Source organism: Oncorhynchus mykiss, chromosome 30 (assembly GCF_013265735.2).
Source record: "Oncorhynchus mykiss isolate Arlee chromosome 30, USDA_OmykA_1.1, whole genome shotgun sequence".
Taxonomy (NCBI): domain Eukaryota; kingdom Metazoa; phylum Chordata; class Actinopteri; order Salmoniformes; family Salmonidae; genus Oncorhynchus; species Oncorhynchus mykiss.
In genome coordinates this window covers 34,960,089-34,977,399 of record NC_050570.1, presented here as the reverse complement: position 1 = coordinate 34,977,399, position 17,311 = coordinate 34,960,089, and the positions used below count along the sequence as shown (strand labels likewise).

At 45.8% G+C, this 17,311-nt stretch overlaps 1 protein-coding gene across 1 annotated transcript in view; it reads right to left on the bottom strand.

Annotated features, from left to right (window-relative positions):
- The window catches only part of LOC118945793 (GDP-mannose 4,6 dehydratase-like), a 156,160-nt gene extending 139,359 nt beyond the window's left edge, over positions 1-16,801 (bottom strand). The window contains exons 1-2 of the mRNA XM_036968940.1: positions 16,774-16,801; positions 15,359-15,486 (exon numbers count right to left, since the gene is read on the bottom strand). Coding sequence (XP_036824835.1) covers positions 15,359-15,486; positions 16,774-16,801 — 156 coding nt within the window. The remainder of the gene's footprint in view (positions 1-15,358; positions 15,487-16,773) is intronic.
- Between the last annotated feature and the right edge of the window lie 510 nt (positions 16,802-17,311).

The window sequence follows — 17,311 nt, the reverse complement described above, 5'->3', positions numbered from 1 at the left end:
ACTAAACATCACCCTCCGCTACTGCATCCTGGACTTCCTGACAGGTGGTAAGGGTAAGAGACAACACTACCGCCACAATGATCCTCAACACTGGGGCCCCTCAGGGGTGTGAACTTAGTCCCCTCCTGTACTCCCTGTTCACCCAAATAGGCCCTCATTAACATAAACGGGGCTGTAGTGGAGCGGTCGAGAGTTTCAAGTTCCTTGGTGTCCACATCACCAATGATCTATTATGGTCCAAACACACCAAGACAGTGGTGAAGAGGCACAACAAAACCTTTTCCCCCTCAGGAGACTGAAAAGACTTGGCATGGGTCCCCAGATCTTCAAAAAGTTATACAGCTACACCATCGAGAGCATCCTGATTGGGTGCATCACCGCCTTGTATGGCAACTGCTCGGCATCAAGCAGGACCGGAGCGCAAAGTCTAGGACCAAAAGGCTCCTTAAAAGCTTCGACCCCCAAGCCATAATCTTCGACCCCCAAGCCATTTAATCAAATGGCCACCCGGACTATTACATTGACCCCCACCCCCTCCCTCTCCATTTGTTTTGTACACTGCCGCTACTCGCTGTTTATTATCTATGCATTGTCACTTCACCCTTATCTACATGTACAAATGACCTCTAACCTGTACCCCCGTACACTGAATCGGTAACGGTACCCTCTGTATATAGCCTCGTTATTGTTATGCTATTGTGTTACTTTTTATTTATCTTATACTTTAGATGATTTGGTAAATATTTTCTTATCTCTTCTTGAACTGCACTGTTGGATAAAGGCTTGTAAGTCAGCATTTCACGGTAAGGTCTACACTTGTTGTATTCGGCGCATGTGACAAATAAAGTTTGATTTGATATATGTAATAAACATGTTATACTATTGAATAATATAATGCGTTCAGATGCCAACTCAGACCCAACACTCTCTGATAGTGTTGTGGTAAGGGTATGGGGTTAAAGAGTGGGAGCTGGGGGTTCTAGTCTGAATGTGAAGTTTCCGTGTCCCACATGTGTGGTCCTGTGACGGGTCATCCCTCCAACACAACACCCCAATGGGTTGCTCATGCAAAGCTGACATACACGAACCTCAGAACAGCTTCAATGATTTGGTGGGGAAAGATACTGCTCATCCCAGACCAGGCCCAAATCCCCGACACTCAAAAAAGATAGAGGCGACGTTATAGAGGTCAGCGTGCAGGATACGTGACGCGACTGCGTCAGCGAGTTGATAAACCGCCTCTATCTTCCATTCTATTGGCGAACACAATCACTGGAGTGAGTACAATCACTGGAGAACAAACTGGACGAGCTCTGTCCGAGTCTATCCTATCAATTGGACCTGAAGAACTGTACAACTCCCCCTGCAACTGGATACTGTATTTTCTGATGGGCTGCCCCATAGGTGGTGAGGGTAGGCAACAACACATCCGCCCCAATGACCCTCAACATGGGGGCCTACTCAGGGGTGTGTGCTTAGTCCCCTCTTGTACTCCCAGTTCACTCACGACTGCGTGGCCACGCATGACTTCAACACCATCATTAAGTTTGCAGACGACACGACAGTGGTAGGCCTGATCACCTACGATGATGAGACAGCCTCTAGGGAAGAGGTCAGCGACCTGGCATTGTGGTACCAGCACAACAACCACTTCCTCAACGTCAGCAAGACAAAGAAGCTGATCGTGGACTACAGGAAATGGAGGGCTGACCACGCCCCCATTCAAATCGACTGTAGTAGGGCTGTAGTGTAGTTCGTCAGGAGCTCAAAGTTCCTCGCTGGACCTATCATGGTCCAAACACACCAAACAGGACACAACAACGCCTCTTCACCCTGATTTGATTTGATGTAAAGAGAATTCCAGAAACACAAACACAGTAATACAGTACATGATAAAGTTGATAAAAAACAGAATACTGAAAACACATTGTTTGTTTATCTTGATGTCTCAGTCCCTCCAGCTCTGAGCCACCTCAGGCTCTGAAACACTCGAACCCCACTTCAGGCTCTGAAACACTAGAACCCCACTTCAGGCTCTGAAACACTAGAACCCCACTTCAGGCTCTGAGACACTAGAACCCCACTTCAGGCTCTGAAACACTAGAACCCCAGCTCTTGGCTCTGGAACACTAGAACCCCAGCTCTTGGCTCTGGAACACTAGAACCCCAGCTCTTGGCTCTGAAACACTAGAACCCCAGCTCTTGGCTCTGGAACTGTAGAATAATTAAACTTCTCCAAACTAATCAAATTCCGAAGGAAAAATAACAGATAAATCAAAGAACAAAACAAAGGAGATTCATTGTGTTAACTCATCCGTGTGTGTGTGTGTGTGTGTGTGTACATGTGCATGTGCATGTGCGCGTCTGCGTGTGTGTGATGGATGATATTGGTTGGCTCTGTGGGTAAGTCCATAGTACCTCCTGCTTCTGGTCAGTTAGGGGCTGGTTGATGGTAGGGCGTTGGGTTGGGGGGTACAGCGTGTATTTGTATTACCCTCAGGGGGGGCAGAAGCTGCTTCAATAAGCTGCTGCTCAGTGCACGGGTTAAGTTTCACCTGCAATTAACACCCCTAACACACACACACCTCATGCACATACGCACAGACACACGCTCACACACAGCTGCTGGCATTTATTTACCCTGCTTGCGTGGGATGTCAAGAGAGCATGAGCAGTAAGCAAAGCTCCTGAAACACCCTCCTCCTCAAACTGACCCCATCTGTAGGTAATCTTAGGTAATCACACACACGCACTCTCCTTAGAGATGAAATTATGTCATGAACACTGGCATGATTAGCCTTTGCCCTATATGCCCCTATCTCCTCTTTACCAGTGCAGCTGTGTTTATAAAAGTGTTACAGTCAAAGTGAAGGTATTTATTGAGCACCCCGAATCACTGCAGTAAAGTCAACGACTGCTTTAAACACAGGCAGTCATGTACCCCCTGACTAAACACATGCTACACTATATATACAAAAGTATGTGGACACCCCTTCAAAATTCGAGGATTCGGCTATTTCAGTCACACCCGTTGCTGACACGTGTTTGAAATCGAGCACACCGCCATGCAATCTCCATAGACAAACCTGACTGAAGAGTGCAGTGACTTTCAACGTGGCAACGTCATAGGATGCCACCTTTCCAACAGGTCAGTTCGTCAAATTTCTGCCCTGCTAGAGCCGCCCCGGTCAACTGTAAATCGCATCATTTTGAAGTGGAAACGTCTAGGAGAAACAACAGCTGTGCTCGATTGCAACACCCACTACCGAGTTCCAAATTGCCTCTGGAAGCAACATCAGCACAAGAACTGCTCGTTGAGAACTGCATGTAATGGGTTTCCATGGCCGAGCAGCAGCACAAAAGCCTAAGATCACCTTGCGCAATGCTGTAAAGCTCACTGCCATTGGACACGGGAGCAGTGGAAACACATTTTCTGGAGGGATGAATCACAATTCATTATCTGGCATTCCGATGGACGAATCTGGGTTTGACGGATGCCAGGAGAACGCTACCTGCCCCAATTCATAATGCCAACTGTAAAGTTTGGTGGGGGAGGAATAATGGTCTGGGGCTGTTTTTCCATTGTTAAGGCTAGGCCCTTTAGTTCCAGTGAAGGGAAATCTTAAATCTTAACGCTACAGCATGCCAACTTTGTTGCAACAGTTTGTTTCAGCATTACAATGCCCCCGTGAACAAAGCGAGGTCCATACAGAAATGATTTGTTGAGATCGGTGTGGAAATAACCCTGAGCTGCAGTTCTCCTCTCCCCCACCATGGGTCTCCACTGAGGGTCTAGTATTGTCTGGGGTTGGCATGACTCCCGCTGGAACGGAACAGGGGTTGCTGTACCTTACCCTGTCTACTCTGCTGGCCCTGCCCCCACTGTCACCCCCCAGCCAAAAACATGTGATGAATGGCCAGCTGCCCTCATCAATCATCTGTGATTGTGTCTGATGTGCGCTGTGATTGGCTAATTAGCCTCATCTGTAACCATTACTGCACAGAGAGGCAGCTGCTCAGGAAAAAAAGACAAGAAAAATACATGTGAAAAATGACACAGACAGAGAGGGCTGGGCTGTCACCTCCACGACGCCTGAACTCAATGCTACACACACATTACTGCCACACAGACACACACAGCCAGGTTCTGCCAGACCCACTCCAACACGTGAGTAAACATCAAAAGGCCCAATTTAACAGGCCATTATGTGTTGAAAACAAACATAAAACAAACGACAAAAAAGAGTGAGGTGTTGTAACTATTCTGGAAACAACACTTTTTTTCTCTTTACTGGTGGTGGGAGGGAGTTTGAGGGAGGGGTGGGGGCAAGAGGGAGGCTAGGATACACTCATCTAGCTAGAGTTCCGTATTAGCCTGGTCCCAAATCTGTTTGTGTTGTGTAGCCAACTCCTTTGGTCATTTGGCATTACACTGACCATAGGTGTTGGCAAGACAGCACAAACATATCTGGGACCAGGCTAGTTTCACCCCTCTAGCCCACAACAACAGCGGCAGCATTAGCAGCAGATCGCCTGCTAGAGTCAGTGAGAAGAGCGCACCAGCAAGCAGATCTTAGAGAGAACCCACGGGTGACTGGGTGACTGGGTGACTGGGTGCTAGCCAAATAACGGCACTATGATAGGGAAGTGAGCATGAGCCAGGAGAACAAATTGCAAATGGTACTGTGGTCCTGGAGCTTGTCACAGTCTGACAGAGACGTAGTGAGACAAGGCGAGAAACAGAGTGAGAATTATAGAGACACACAAAGAAACAGAGCGAGACAGGAGAGTGAGACAAGAGGAGAGATGCAGAGAGACAAACAGAAACCGAGTGAGTCAGACAGGAGAGTGAGACGTGAAGTGAAGCAGATGCAGAGAGACAGATCCAGAAGAGAGGGACATTCTGTGGAGGCAGCGAAGCAGGGCTGAGCCTGAAGCCCGTGGTAGAGAGAGGGCCAAACCACTCAGGTCGGGCCAGAATGTTCTACGCACAGGATGTGGCTCTCCCTACAGCCAGAGGATGGGGGGTGGTGGGAAGAGGAGTGGCAGAGAGGAGAAACGGGCATAGACATCCAAACAGCTGGAGGACAATGTGTGCTGTACCCTGTAAACCCTACACCCCCAGGCCAACTAAGAGAGAGAGACACTGCCCATGACAGAGTGAGGGGTAAATATATAGGCCAGGGTAGGGTAAAAAATAGCAAACACCACCATCCTCCTCTGCTGCTCTCAGAACAGATCAATATGTGTGTTCCTGTGTGTGGGGGTGTGATTTGGTATGTGTGTGTATGTGTATGTGTGTCCATGCTAGCGAGTATTTTCCTTTTCCTGTGACCCCTTTGTGTGTTCCTGTACATTTACAAGAACCAATATAAATACATCTTCAAACTTACTTATGTTTCATTTCTCAGACCTGTTCTCCGTATTTTTATTCAAAATCAGATTAAAACTGAAGGCAGATTAGGTTTGATAGGCTCTGAATGATTTTATTCACCGTTTTAGCAAAAAAGCCAGCCACACAAAAGAGGCCAGTCATAGATCCATCCCATAATCACATAAACACTCCATTCAGGGCTGTGTGTGTCTGTGTGTGTGTAAGACACTGGATACGGCTGGTGAGCCGACGCCCGACCACAGGGCTTCAGACGTTGTTAGTGCAGACACACTGCACGCCCCTTATGCCACCCCAAATACATCCACACACTATTAGAGGCAATTTCCCTGTTCCTCCTGGATGGAGAGAGATGGGAGAGGGAGGGGGAGAGAGCGAGAGAGAGCGAGAGAGAGCGAGAGAGAGAATAGAGAGAGGAGAGAGAGGAGGGAGAGAGATAGAGAGAGGAGGGAGAGAGAGAGCGCGAGAGAGAGAGAGAGAGAGATGGGAGAGGGAGGGGGAGAGAGCGAGAGAGAGCGAGAGAGAGCGAGAGAGAGCGAGAGAGAGCGAGAGAGAGAATGGAGAGAGAGAGAGGAGAGAGAGAGAAAGAGAGAGAGAGCAAGGGACAGAGAGAGAGAGAATAGAGAGAGGGGGAGAGAGAGATAGAGAGAGAGAATAGAGAGGAGGGAGAGAGAGAGAGAATAGAGAGAGGAGAGAGAGGAGAGAGTAGAGAGAATAGAGAGAATAGATAGAGGAGGGAGAGAGAGAGAGAGAGAGAATAGAGAGAGGAGGGAGAGAGAGAGAGAGAGAGAGAAAGAGAGAGAGAGAGTTGCCCACGGTGGAAACACATGGTCCTGTTTACACATTGCCTGTTGTTGGACTTTTCCATGGTAACGCACTGGTGACGCCAGCTGAATGAAAAACAACTAAAAAGGGACATATTGCATTACTAGGTCATTTTTTATGTGTCTTCTTAGTGACTCTGAGAAACAGTGAGAGAGGGAGGAAAAAGAAGCTTCTGTTCTGTTTGACTTACCGAAATCTGCCTTGCCGAAACCGGAGCTGCATAGTGTGGAGGTGCGTGATTCACCAGACCCGGAATGCCGTCGTTCCCACAGGAAACCTGGAGTGTCTCAACCCAGGGTGTCCCTGACAGGCGGGAGGGTGTACACACACACACTCACAAACACCTGCACACACAGACATACAAAGAGTAGTTTCACCCTAGACATGCAAATGCTAGACTGATTACACCAATTCAATCGGGACCAGTCAATGAGTTTCCAGGATAGCTCATATTTGACGGTATTTCATGTTTTTGAATAATATAAGTTCTAAATATACTTTATGAGTGATGCATGGGTGGCAACTCATCAATTCTAAGTGATTTTAATGGGTCTTTCTCCATTCTTATTGTGTTATACTGTTCAATTAACCCTTTACACTCATACCTATACACGTGTTGTTGTATCAAGACTGCCCAAATGTGCCTAATTGGTTTACATGTTCAAGTTCATAACTGTGGACTCTCCTCAAACAATAGCATGGTATTATTTTACTGTAAAAGCTACTGTAAATTGTACAGTGCATTTAGATTAACAAGAATTTAAGCTTTCTGCCAATGTCAGATATGTCTATGTCCTGGGAAATGTTCTTGTTACTTACAACCTCATGCTAATCACATTAGCCTATGTTAACTCAACCGTCAGGCAGGGGACCCACCGATCCTGTAGAGGTAAATTATAAAAAATGGTTGCCGATTTTGCATGTTATTTTGGCATTAATATGTGTCACATATCAGTTTGCAAAAAAATAAATAATAATCATTGAGTTTATAACGCTGAATACAAACATGGTCTGTTTTTTGCTTTCTTGAGTAAGTCAGGTCCAAAATGCAGGTGTTTCAGCCTAGCACAGTGGTGGGGCAGCCAGCGGAAAATTCAGAGCGTATGGGTTGGTAATGTTCTCTAGTTGCGCTGTGATTGGCTCATAGTTCTGTCACTCATAGGGACAATGCATAACAGCAAAATCTACAATTAGAGCTCAAAAATTCAAGCCCCTTGGGTGCTGCCATAGAGTTACATTAGAAGTGCCATCCAAGAAGGCTCAAGATAAAATGACGTCAAATCACGTTATATCTACAGTAATTTTGATTGGACTGATCATGTCATCATTATGAATCAAGTCGACAATTTACTGACAAATCCTTTTCAATCCTTGTCAAATGAAGAATAATTCCGAACAGAAATGATAGATAAAACATATCGGTGCTCATCGGCCGTTGCCCATAAACATTTCACAACAAGTCGCAAATTCAACAATGAAAGAGCAACTGCCCCCAAAAAAGGACTTCTCATTTAGAAAACAGCCTATGCGGCATCTATAAGAGCCAGAAACATTTATTCTATTCTCAAAATGTACCACGAAGTTTAAATAGGATCATTTTGGTCATAAAGTCAGTCTAGTCCAAATCTGAGTTTTGTGAGACCTGTGGTCATGACTGCATCGGGTTCCATTTGGATGCTGGCGGTAGAGATAATGTGGACCAGGAAGAAACTTCTCTAACTTGATGTATAGTTGACTCTAAAAGGGGGCGTCTCAGGACTTAGCGGACATGCAGAATGTGTTCCGGAAGGGTCTTGGAGAAGATCAGGGTGTTGTCGAGGTAAACAAAGACGAACCAATTCAGCATATCCCTAAGCGTGTCATTGACCAATGCTTGGAAGACTGTGCATGACTAAATACTCAAAGTGGCCACTCGGGATGTTAAAGGCAGTCTTCCATTCATCTCCCTGACTGATTCTCACCAGATTGTAAGTGTTGCGGAGATCCAGTTTGGTGAAGAATTGGACCCCATGGGCCAACTCCAAGGCGGAAATCAGGGATAGAGGGTAACAATTTTTAATCATAATCCTGTACAGCCCTCTGTAATCAATGCAGGGACGCAGACCTCCATCCTTCTTTCCCATGAAGAAGAAGTCTTCACCAGCTGGGGATGTAGAGGAGCGAATGAAACCTGCCTCCAGTGACTCTCGGATGTAATTGTCCATGACTGCTGCTTCAGGGTTCAAGAGGGAGTACAGACAGCCCCAGGGAGGGGTGGAGACGGGTAGGAGTTCAATGGCTCAGTCATATGGACGATGAGGAGAGAGGGTGGCAGATTGCCTCTTACAGAATTCCTCCCGGAGGTAGAAGTACTCTGGAGGGAGAGCGGAAAAGTCTTGGTCTTCAATGGATGCCTGGGAACACGACAAGGTTCTTGGTGGGGGTCTTTGGCATTTAGTCTGGCAGTTCTTACAGTGAAGGCTAATATGGAGCTGCAGGGTGGTGGATGCTGTTCCCACACCGCCGTTGCCCAAGCCAGGGTCTTGCCCTAAAGTAGAGAGATGATGTAGGCGATCATGGCCCGATCAGTGTGGAACGAGCAGGACAGTAGCTCTAACACCAGAGAGCACTGAGTGAGGAACCCCTTGAATCCTCCCGGGTGGCCGCCATACTGCTAGGGGGCTGGGATCAAGTCAAATCAAATTGTATTTGTCACATGTGCAAATACAAATACCTTACAGTGAAATGCTTACTTACAACCCCTTAACCAACAATGCAGTTAAGAAAAAAAAAGAAGAAAAAAAAAAGAAATAAAGTAACAAATAATTAACCCTCCTGCTGTGTTCCGGTTAAATCGGACCGATTTACAAGTTCTCTCTCTGAAAAATGTAGTTCACTTAATCTGATCGTCATAAGGTTCCATGGCTTTGTCCACACAGGGCATCTGAACACACCAAATACATTTTGATGATTTTCATTACATTTTGGGTGTTTTATTTAACTTTTGTACACCTGTGGTGTTCCCCGTCAAAAATTACCGGTCATTAGAAATGTCTGGGTGAGTATAACATTGAGTTCAGGCACATTCCCATTCATCAGATGGACACACTTCCTCTCCCAGACCCGCACATGCATGTGTGTTTGAGCACACACACACACAGACACATACACCTCACTTCCCTTCTTGGCTTCCATGGCAACCCCCACGGGAACCTTTCCCCAATATAATCTTTCCCCCACCGTTGGCATTCTCACAAACAATCACAACAGTGTTTCAATAATATATGGAACTTTTCTCGCATCTCTGGTATATAAAGCTTTTTTGAGGCCTTGCTCACAATCCATTCTGTGGCAGCACAATGACCAAGCGATATACTGTGCGGCATGTGAGGCTCTTGATCATATCTTTGATCATGACACTGGTGAGGATGAGAGAGGTCAGGAAACTGACAGTGAAGATGCATTAGAGGAGAAAGTAGTATGTTTCATCTGAGTATTTGTTATAGTCAAAATAATCCATACATTGTGCTTTTTTTTACTAAAAAATGTGTTGTATGAGCTCATGTCAATGAGGCCTACAGTCTATAAATAGCAACCAGAAGTTCAAAACTTGTAATGTTCACAAGAACTTAAGATCTAACACAACATTAGGTGATAATATATGCATTATTATGGATTTATAATCAGCTATAATGGGGGCGATCATTTTGGACCGGAACACAGAATTAATTAACATGAAACAAACACAGCAGTAAAATAGCAATAGGCTATATACAGGGGGGTACCGGTACAGAATCAATGTGCGGGGGCACCGGTTAGTCGAGGTAATTGAGATAATATATACTGTACATGTGGGTAGAGTTATTAAAGTGACTTATGCATAGATAATAACAGAGAGCAGCAGAAGCGTAAAAGAGTGGGGGAGGCAGTGCAAGTAGTCTGGGTAGCCTTTAGGGCCTTCCTCTGACACCGCCTGGTATGGAGGTCCTGGATGACAGGAAGCTTGGCCCCAGCTGGGCCGTATGCACTACCCTCTGTAGTGCCTTGCGGTCGGAGGCCGAGCAGTTGCCATACCAGGCAGTGATGCAACCAGTCAGGATGCTCTCGATGCAGCTGTTGAACCTTTTGAGGATAAGAGGACCCATGACACATCTTTTCAGTCTCCTGAGGGGGAATGCCCTCTTCACGACTGTCTTGATATGTTTGGACCATGTTAGTTTGTTTGTGATGAGGACACCAAGGAACTTGAAGCTGTCAACCTGCTCCACTACAGCCCAGTCGATGAGAATGGGGGCGTGTTCACTCCTCCTTTTCATGGAGTCCACAATCATATCCTTAGTCTTGATCATGTTGAGGGAGAGGTTTTTGTCCGGGCACAACACGGCCAGGTCTCTGTCTTCCTCCCTATATGCTGTCTCGTCATTGTTAGTGATCAGGCCTACCACTGTCATTGGCAAACTTAATGACAGTGTTGGAGTCGTGCCTGGCAGAACAGTCATGAGTGAACAGGGAGTACAATAGGGGACTGAGCACGCACCCCTGAGGGGTCCAAGTGTTAAGGATCAGCGTGGCGGATGTGTCGTTACCTACCCTTACCACCTGGGGGCGGCCCATCAGGAAGTCCAGGATAAAGTCGCAGAGTGATGAGCTTTGAGGGCACTATGGTGGTGAACATTGAGCTGTAGTCAATGATTAGCATTCTCACGTAGGTGTACCTTTTGTCCTGGTGTAAAAGGGCAGTGTGGGGTGCAATATAGATTGCATCATCTGTGGATCTTTTTGGGGCAGTATGCAAATTGGAGTGAGTCTAGGGTTTCTGGGATAATGGTTTTGATGTGAGCCATGACCAGCCTTTCAAAGTACTTCATGGCTACAGACGTGAGAGCTATGGGTCGGTAGTCATTTAGGCAGGTTACCTTAGTGTTCTTGGGCACAGGGACTATGGTGGTCTGCTTGAAACATGTTGGTACCACAGACTCAGACAGGGAGAGATTGAAAATGTCAGTGAAGACACTTGCCAGTTGGTCAGCACACATTCGGAGTACAGTCCTGGTAATCCGTCTGACACTGCAGCCTTGTGAATGTTGACCTGTTTAAAGGTCTTACTTACATCAGCGGTGGAGAGTGTGATCACAGCTGGTGCGCTCATGCATGTTTCAGTGTTACTTGCCTCGAAGCGAGCATAGAGGTAATATAGCTCATCTGGTAGGCTTGTGTCACTTGGCGACTCTCGGCTGTGCCTCCCTTTGTAGTTTGTAATAGTTTGCAAGCCCTGCCACATCCGACGAGCATCGGAGCCGATATAGTATGTTTCGATCTTAGTCCTGTATTGACACTTTTCTTGTTTGATGGTTCGTCAGAGGGCATAGAGGGATTTCTAATAAGCTTCCGGGTTAGAGTCCCGCTCCTTGAATCTCTACTCTTTAGCTCAGTGCAGATGATGCCTGTAATCAATGGCTTCTGGTTGGGGTATGTACGTACAGTCACTGTGGGGACGATGTCAATGATGCACTTAATGATGAAGCCAACGACAGATGTGGTGTACTCAATGCCATTGGAGGAATCCCGGAACATATTCCAGTCTATGATAGCAAAACAGTCCTGTAGCTTAGCATCTGCTTCATCTGACCACTTTTTTATTGACCGAGTCACTGGTGCTTCCTGCTTTATTTTCTGCTTGTAAGCAGGAATCAGAAGGATAGAATTATGATCAGATTTGCCAAATGGAGGGCAGGGGAGAGCTTGTACAAGTCTCAGTGTGTGGAGTAAAGGTGGTCTAGAGTATTTTTCCATCTGGTTGCACATTTAAGATGCTGATAGAAATGAGGTAGAACGGATTTAAGTTTCCCTGCATTAAAGTCCCCGGCCACTAGGAGTGCAGCCTCTGGATGAGCTTTTTCTTGTTTGCCTATTTGCCTCACAAGTCCTCAACTGGCAGCGTCCTTAAATAGTACCTGCAAAATACCAGGCATTCAAGGCAGAGTTGCAAAGATAAGTCATATCTCAGATTGGCCAATATAAAGAAAAGATTAAGATGGGAAAAAGAACACAGACACTGGACAGAGGAACTCTAACTAGAAGGCCAGCATCCCAGATTCGCCTCTTCACTGTTGACATTGAGACTGGTGTTTTGCGAGTACTGTTTAATGAAGCTGCCAGGTGAGGACTTGTGAGGCGTCTGTTTCACTCTAATGTACTTGTTCTCTTGCTCAGTTGTGCACCGGGGCCTCCCACTCCTCTTTCTATTCTGGTTAGGGCCAGTTTGCTCTGTTCTGTGAAGGGAGTAGTACACAGCGTTGTACGAGATCTTTCGTTTCTTGGCAATTTCTCGCATGGAATAGCCTTCATTTCTCAGAACAAGAATAGGCTAACAAGTTTCAAAAGAAAGCGTCTTTGTTTCTGGCCATTTTGAGCCTGTAATCGAACCCACAAATGCTGATGCTCCAGATACTCAACTAGTCTAAAGAAGGCAATTTTTATTGCTTCTTTAATCAGGACAACAGTTTTCAGCTGTGCTAACATAATTGCAAAAGGGTTTTCTAATGATCAATTAGCCTTTTAAAATTATAAACTTGGATTAGCTAACACAACGTGCCATTGGAACACAGGAGTGATGGTTGATTATAATAGGCCTCTGTACGCCTATGTAGATATTCCATTTAAAAAAAATCAGCTGTTACCAGCTACAATAGTCATTTACAACATTAACAATGTCTACACTGTATTTCTGATCAATTTGATGTTATTTTGATGGACAAAAAATATGGCTTTTCATTCAAAAACAAGGACATTTCTATGTGACCCCAAACTTTTGAACTGTAGTGTACCTATCATTGATTGTACGTTGGCCAGTAGTATGGATGGCAAGGGGAGATTTGCTACTCGTCGGCAGATCTTCACAAGGCACCCCGATCTCAACATTGTTTCAATATTCAAATTTGATCGCCAGCTGTCCCATAGTAAGGAACGTGTAGGGAATCTGAACGAGATAGACAGGCAAGCAGAGTTTCTCACCCAGTCGAAGCATGAATCAGCTGGCATTATTTTTATGGATATATAAGGTCAAACTAAATGAAGTGCAGCTAGTTTGCAGTCTTTCCAGCTTCAGTTTGAGGTGATTGTGTTAGCTGTGTTGTTGGCTGGCTCCTCTGAACAACAGTGTCCTGACGAGGGAGCACATTTTCTATGCCAGGCGAAATCGCACCTCATTAGCTCATTGTTATGGATGTGTCCAAATAAATGTCACTAGAAAACAGCTTAAACAAATGCTAATGCAGCTACTTTGCTGTTATTCTGGCTGCACTGTTTGACATGACTGTAAGTTAGCTGTAGTTGGCTAGTTAGCAAGCAAGGGATAAGAACGCTGCCAGCAAGTACGGCAGTGGAACATTCAGAACGAACGACCGGGTCACGTCCATAGATACAGAACAAAAAGACTGAACAACTGGGTCGCATCTCTGGCAACCGAACCGATAGAACGAATGACCAGCCGGCTTGGATAGCAAACCTAGATTTGTGTCGGGATTATATCTTGAGGGAGGATGAAATAGTTTTAATAAATTCATCAAAATGTGTTTTATAAAATATCTCAATCATTATTTGAATATCTTGGTAACCCGTTGTATAAAAGTGATAATGCCCTCGAAGCCAACAACACCCATGCCAACATATCCTCCAAACATCAGCTTCTCTGGCATTATCACTTAAATAGCACAGGCTTGGAACCTCTTACCTTCGCAATGTCTGCCTGGTACATGTTTTGTGATGTAATAATTTCCATGGTACTGAAGAATGTTTATTCAAATGATGCCAACTGATGTGGCTCATTCAACAAAATATATTTTTGTAATGTAATTTGAGTTGATTCAACAAATCATAGCACAGATTGATGGGTACACTTCCTGCTTTTACTTCCCAATTGTACTTCCTGCTTTGCTCTAATGGGTACACTCGCAATGGCCGCCAGTCCACCCATTATGCCGTCATCGACTTCAATGGGGACGCCTGTTCTATTCATTCTTATTTCTATGACACTACTACGCTAAAGTGCAAAATCAAGGCTAAATACAGAAAAACCCCTGAAGTAGCAGAGAATAAGCACTACCTTTAAAGCCCACGTCGCCATTTCACTACCACAGAAACAAAATCACATACGTGAACAAAGAAGTCAGATAGGAACCAAAAAACAGTGTTCTCTATTATCTGCTCTGCGGTTTGAATTGGATATGACTGATCTATGAATGCATCAACAGCATAGCACCCGGGTATGCGTAACAGGTTCAGCCCCACCTTAACAGTATGATCAACCACATCAACATCCTGCTCTGACGCAGTGATCCACACTGAAGTTCTAGTTAAACTACCCCTTCTAGCCCCCGTCGAAGTGTCAACCCTCCCAACACCACCCCCCTATTAATAACAGGGTCCACCATGAGGAGTTTTGCTGTCAGACATGGCAACACACGGAGACTTTCATCTTTATAGAGAAAGAGAGCGAGAGTGAGAGAGACACAAACACTCACCCATCACACACACAAGTGCTACACTAACATATCACTAACACTCACAACACACACACACACAAAATCACACACACACACACACACAGCGAGTTCTGCTCCTGGACATGGCGACCCCTTACTGTTCGTTTCATCTCTCAGCTTGCTGCTGGCACCATTACATTAACACAAACACTGTATTTCTGTCATCATCCACAGCATTGCACAGCACCACAAGGCATTCCCTTAATATCTCTCTTTCTTCTGGACTTCCTCCCAAATGGCAGACTATTCACTACATTGGGCACTACATTTGACCACAGCCCTACGGTCCCTGGTCAAAAGTAGTGCACCATAATAGGGAATCGGTTGCCGTTTGGGAGGCAGTGCTGCTCTGTTTCAGGGAATTTTGGGACGTGGGTGAGCGGTGGGAAATTGGAGTGCCGTCTGTGGCCTCACAGCAAGCGGCCCTCTCCCTCCTCTCATAACCTCGTTTTTTCTCTCTCTCTCTCTGTTTTCTCTTTGGCAGGCTATTAAGGGGCTTCATGCAGATCACATATTTCAGCCTCAAATGATCTGGGAAAACATTAACCCCACAATGCTGTGTGCTTATGATTGTGAGGGTGTGTGTCAGAGTGCAGTGTGTGTATATGTCCAGTCTTACCTCTGCGTAGTCCTTGGCATGGTCCCAGTCTCTCTTGGAGTGCAGGTTACCCAGACTGATGCTCTCCAGCTGGCCCAGGTGAACCTTTGCCACAGAACGGCTGATCTTACGAGTCACGTAGTTCACCCCTGGGAAAAAGAGAGAGAGGAGAGAAAGACAGAGACAAACAGAAAGATGATAGTGGATATTAGTGAGGTAATGGCCTGACCATGGAAACATGAACGTTTCAAAAACCCTCCACCACCCAGCGACCTTACGCCTCCCCGTCGATGCATTGGCCCAGGGTCCACTAGGCCCAAATATTATTTGAAATCTTTCATTTTCTACTTTCTTGGACTGCCTGCAGTGCCAAGTCGGCTGGGTTTGAGACTATTCTATTGACCCATTGCGCCAGGCAGGGTTGGGGAGTAACGGATTACAACAAAAACAGTAACTGTCATCGGTTAGGTTATGAGCAAAAATATTGTAATCAGATTACAGATACACTGTATATACAAAAGTCTGTGGACACCCCTTCTAATGAGTGGACTTGGCTATTTCAGACACACCCGTTGCTGACAAGTGTATAAAATCGAGCACACAGCCATGCAATCTCCATAGACACACATTGGCAGTAGAATGCCCTTACTGGAGAGCTCAGTGACTTTCAATGTTGCACTGTCATAGGATACCACCTTTGCAAAAAGTCAGTTTTTTACATAACTGCCCTGCAAGACCTCTCCCGGTCAACTGTAAGTGCTGTTATTGTGAAGTGAAAACGTCTATGAGCAACAATGGCTCAGCCACGAAGTCGTAGGCCATACCATCTCAAAGAATGTGACCGCCGAGTGCTGAGGGGCGTAGCGCATAAAATTGTCTGTCCTCGGTTGCAACACTCACTACCGAGATCCAAACTGCCTCTGGAAGCAACGTCAGCACAAGAACTGTTCGTCAGGAGCTTCATGAAATGTCCACACAAGCCTATGATCACCATGTGCAATTTCAAGTGTCGGCTGGAGTGGTGTAAAGCTCACCGCCAATGGACTCTGGAGAAGTGGAAATGCTTTCTCTGGAGTGATAAATCACGCTTCACCATCTGGCAGTCCGACGGACGAATCTGGGTTCGGTGGATGCCAGGAGAACGCTACCTGCCCAAGTTCATCGTGCCAACTGGAAAGTTTGTGGAGGAGGAATAATGGTCTGGGGCTGTTTTTCATGGTTCGGGCTAGGCCCCTTAGATCCAGTGAATGGAAATCTTAACGCTACAGCATACAATGACATTCTAGACGATTCTGTGCTTCCAACTTCGTGGCAACAGTTTGGGAAAGGCCCTTTCCGGTTTCAGCATGACAATGCCCCCCCCCCCCCCCCCGTGCACAAACCGAGATCCATACAGAAATGGTTTGTCGATATCGGTGTGGAAGAACTTGACTGACCTGCATAGAGCCACGACCTCAACCCCATCGAACCTTTGGGATGAATTGGAACGCAGACTCCGAGCCAGGCCTAATCGGCCAACATCAGTTCCCGACCTCACTAATGCTCTTGTGGGTGAATGGAAGCAAGTCCCCACAGCAATGTCCAACATCTAGCGGAAAGCCTTCCCAAAAGAGTGGAGGCTGTTATGTCAGCAAAGGGGCGACCAACTCCATATTAATGCCCATGATTTTGGAATGAGATGCTTGACGTGCAGGTGTCCACATACTTTTGGTCATGTAGTGTACTTTAGAAAAAAATAGATGATTGCTTGTAGCATTATTTTTAACTCAGAAAGGATGTTTGCCCAAAAAGTTATTTGACTCCTTTCTTTTTTCTCAATGACATTCAAAATCAGCATTGAAGAAATTTGCAAGATGAAGTTTGTTTCACCTGAGAAAGTCTGACCACAAGTCAGAGACCACTATGATGACGGTACAATTGCGTTTGATGGATTGCGTGAAAGAGCAGGAATAAGCTTTTGTTGGCTACAGTCCA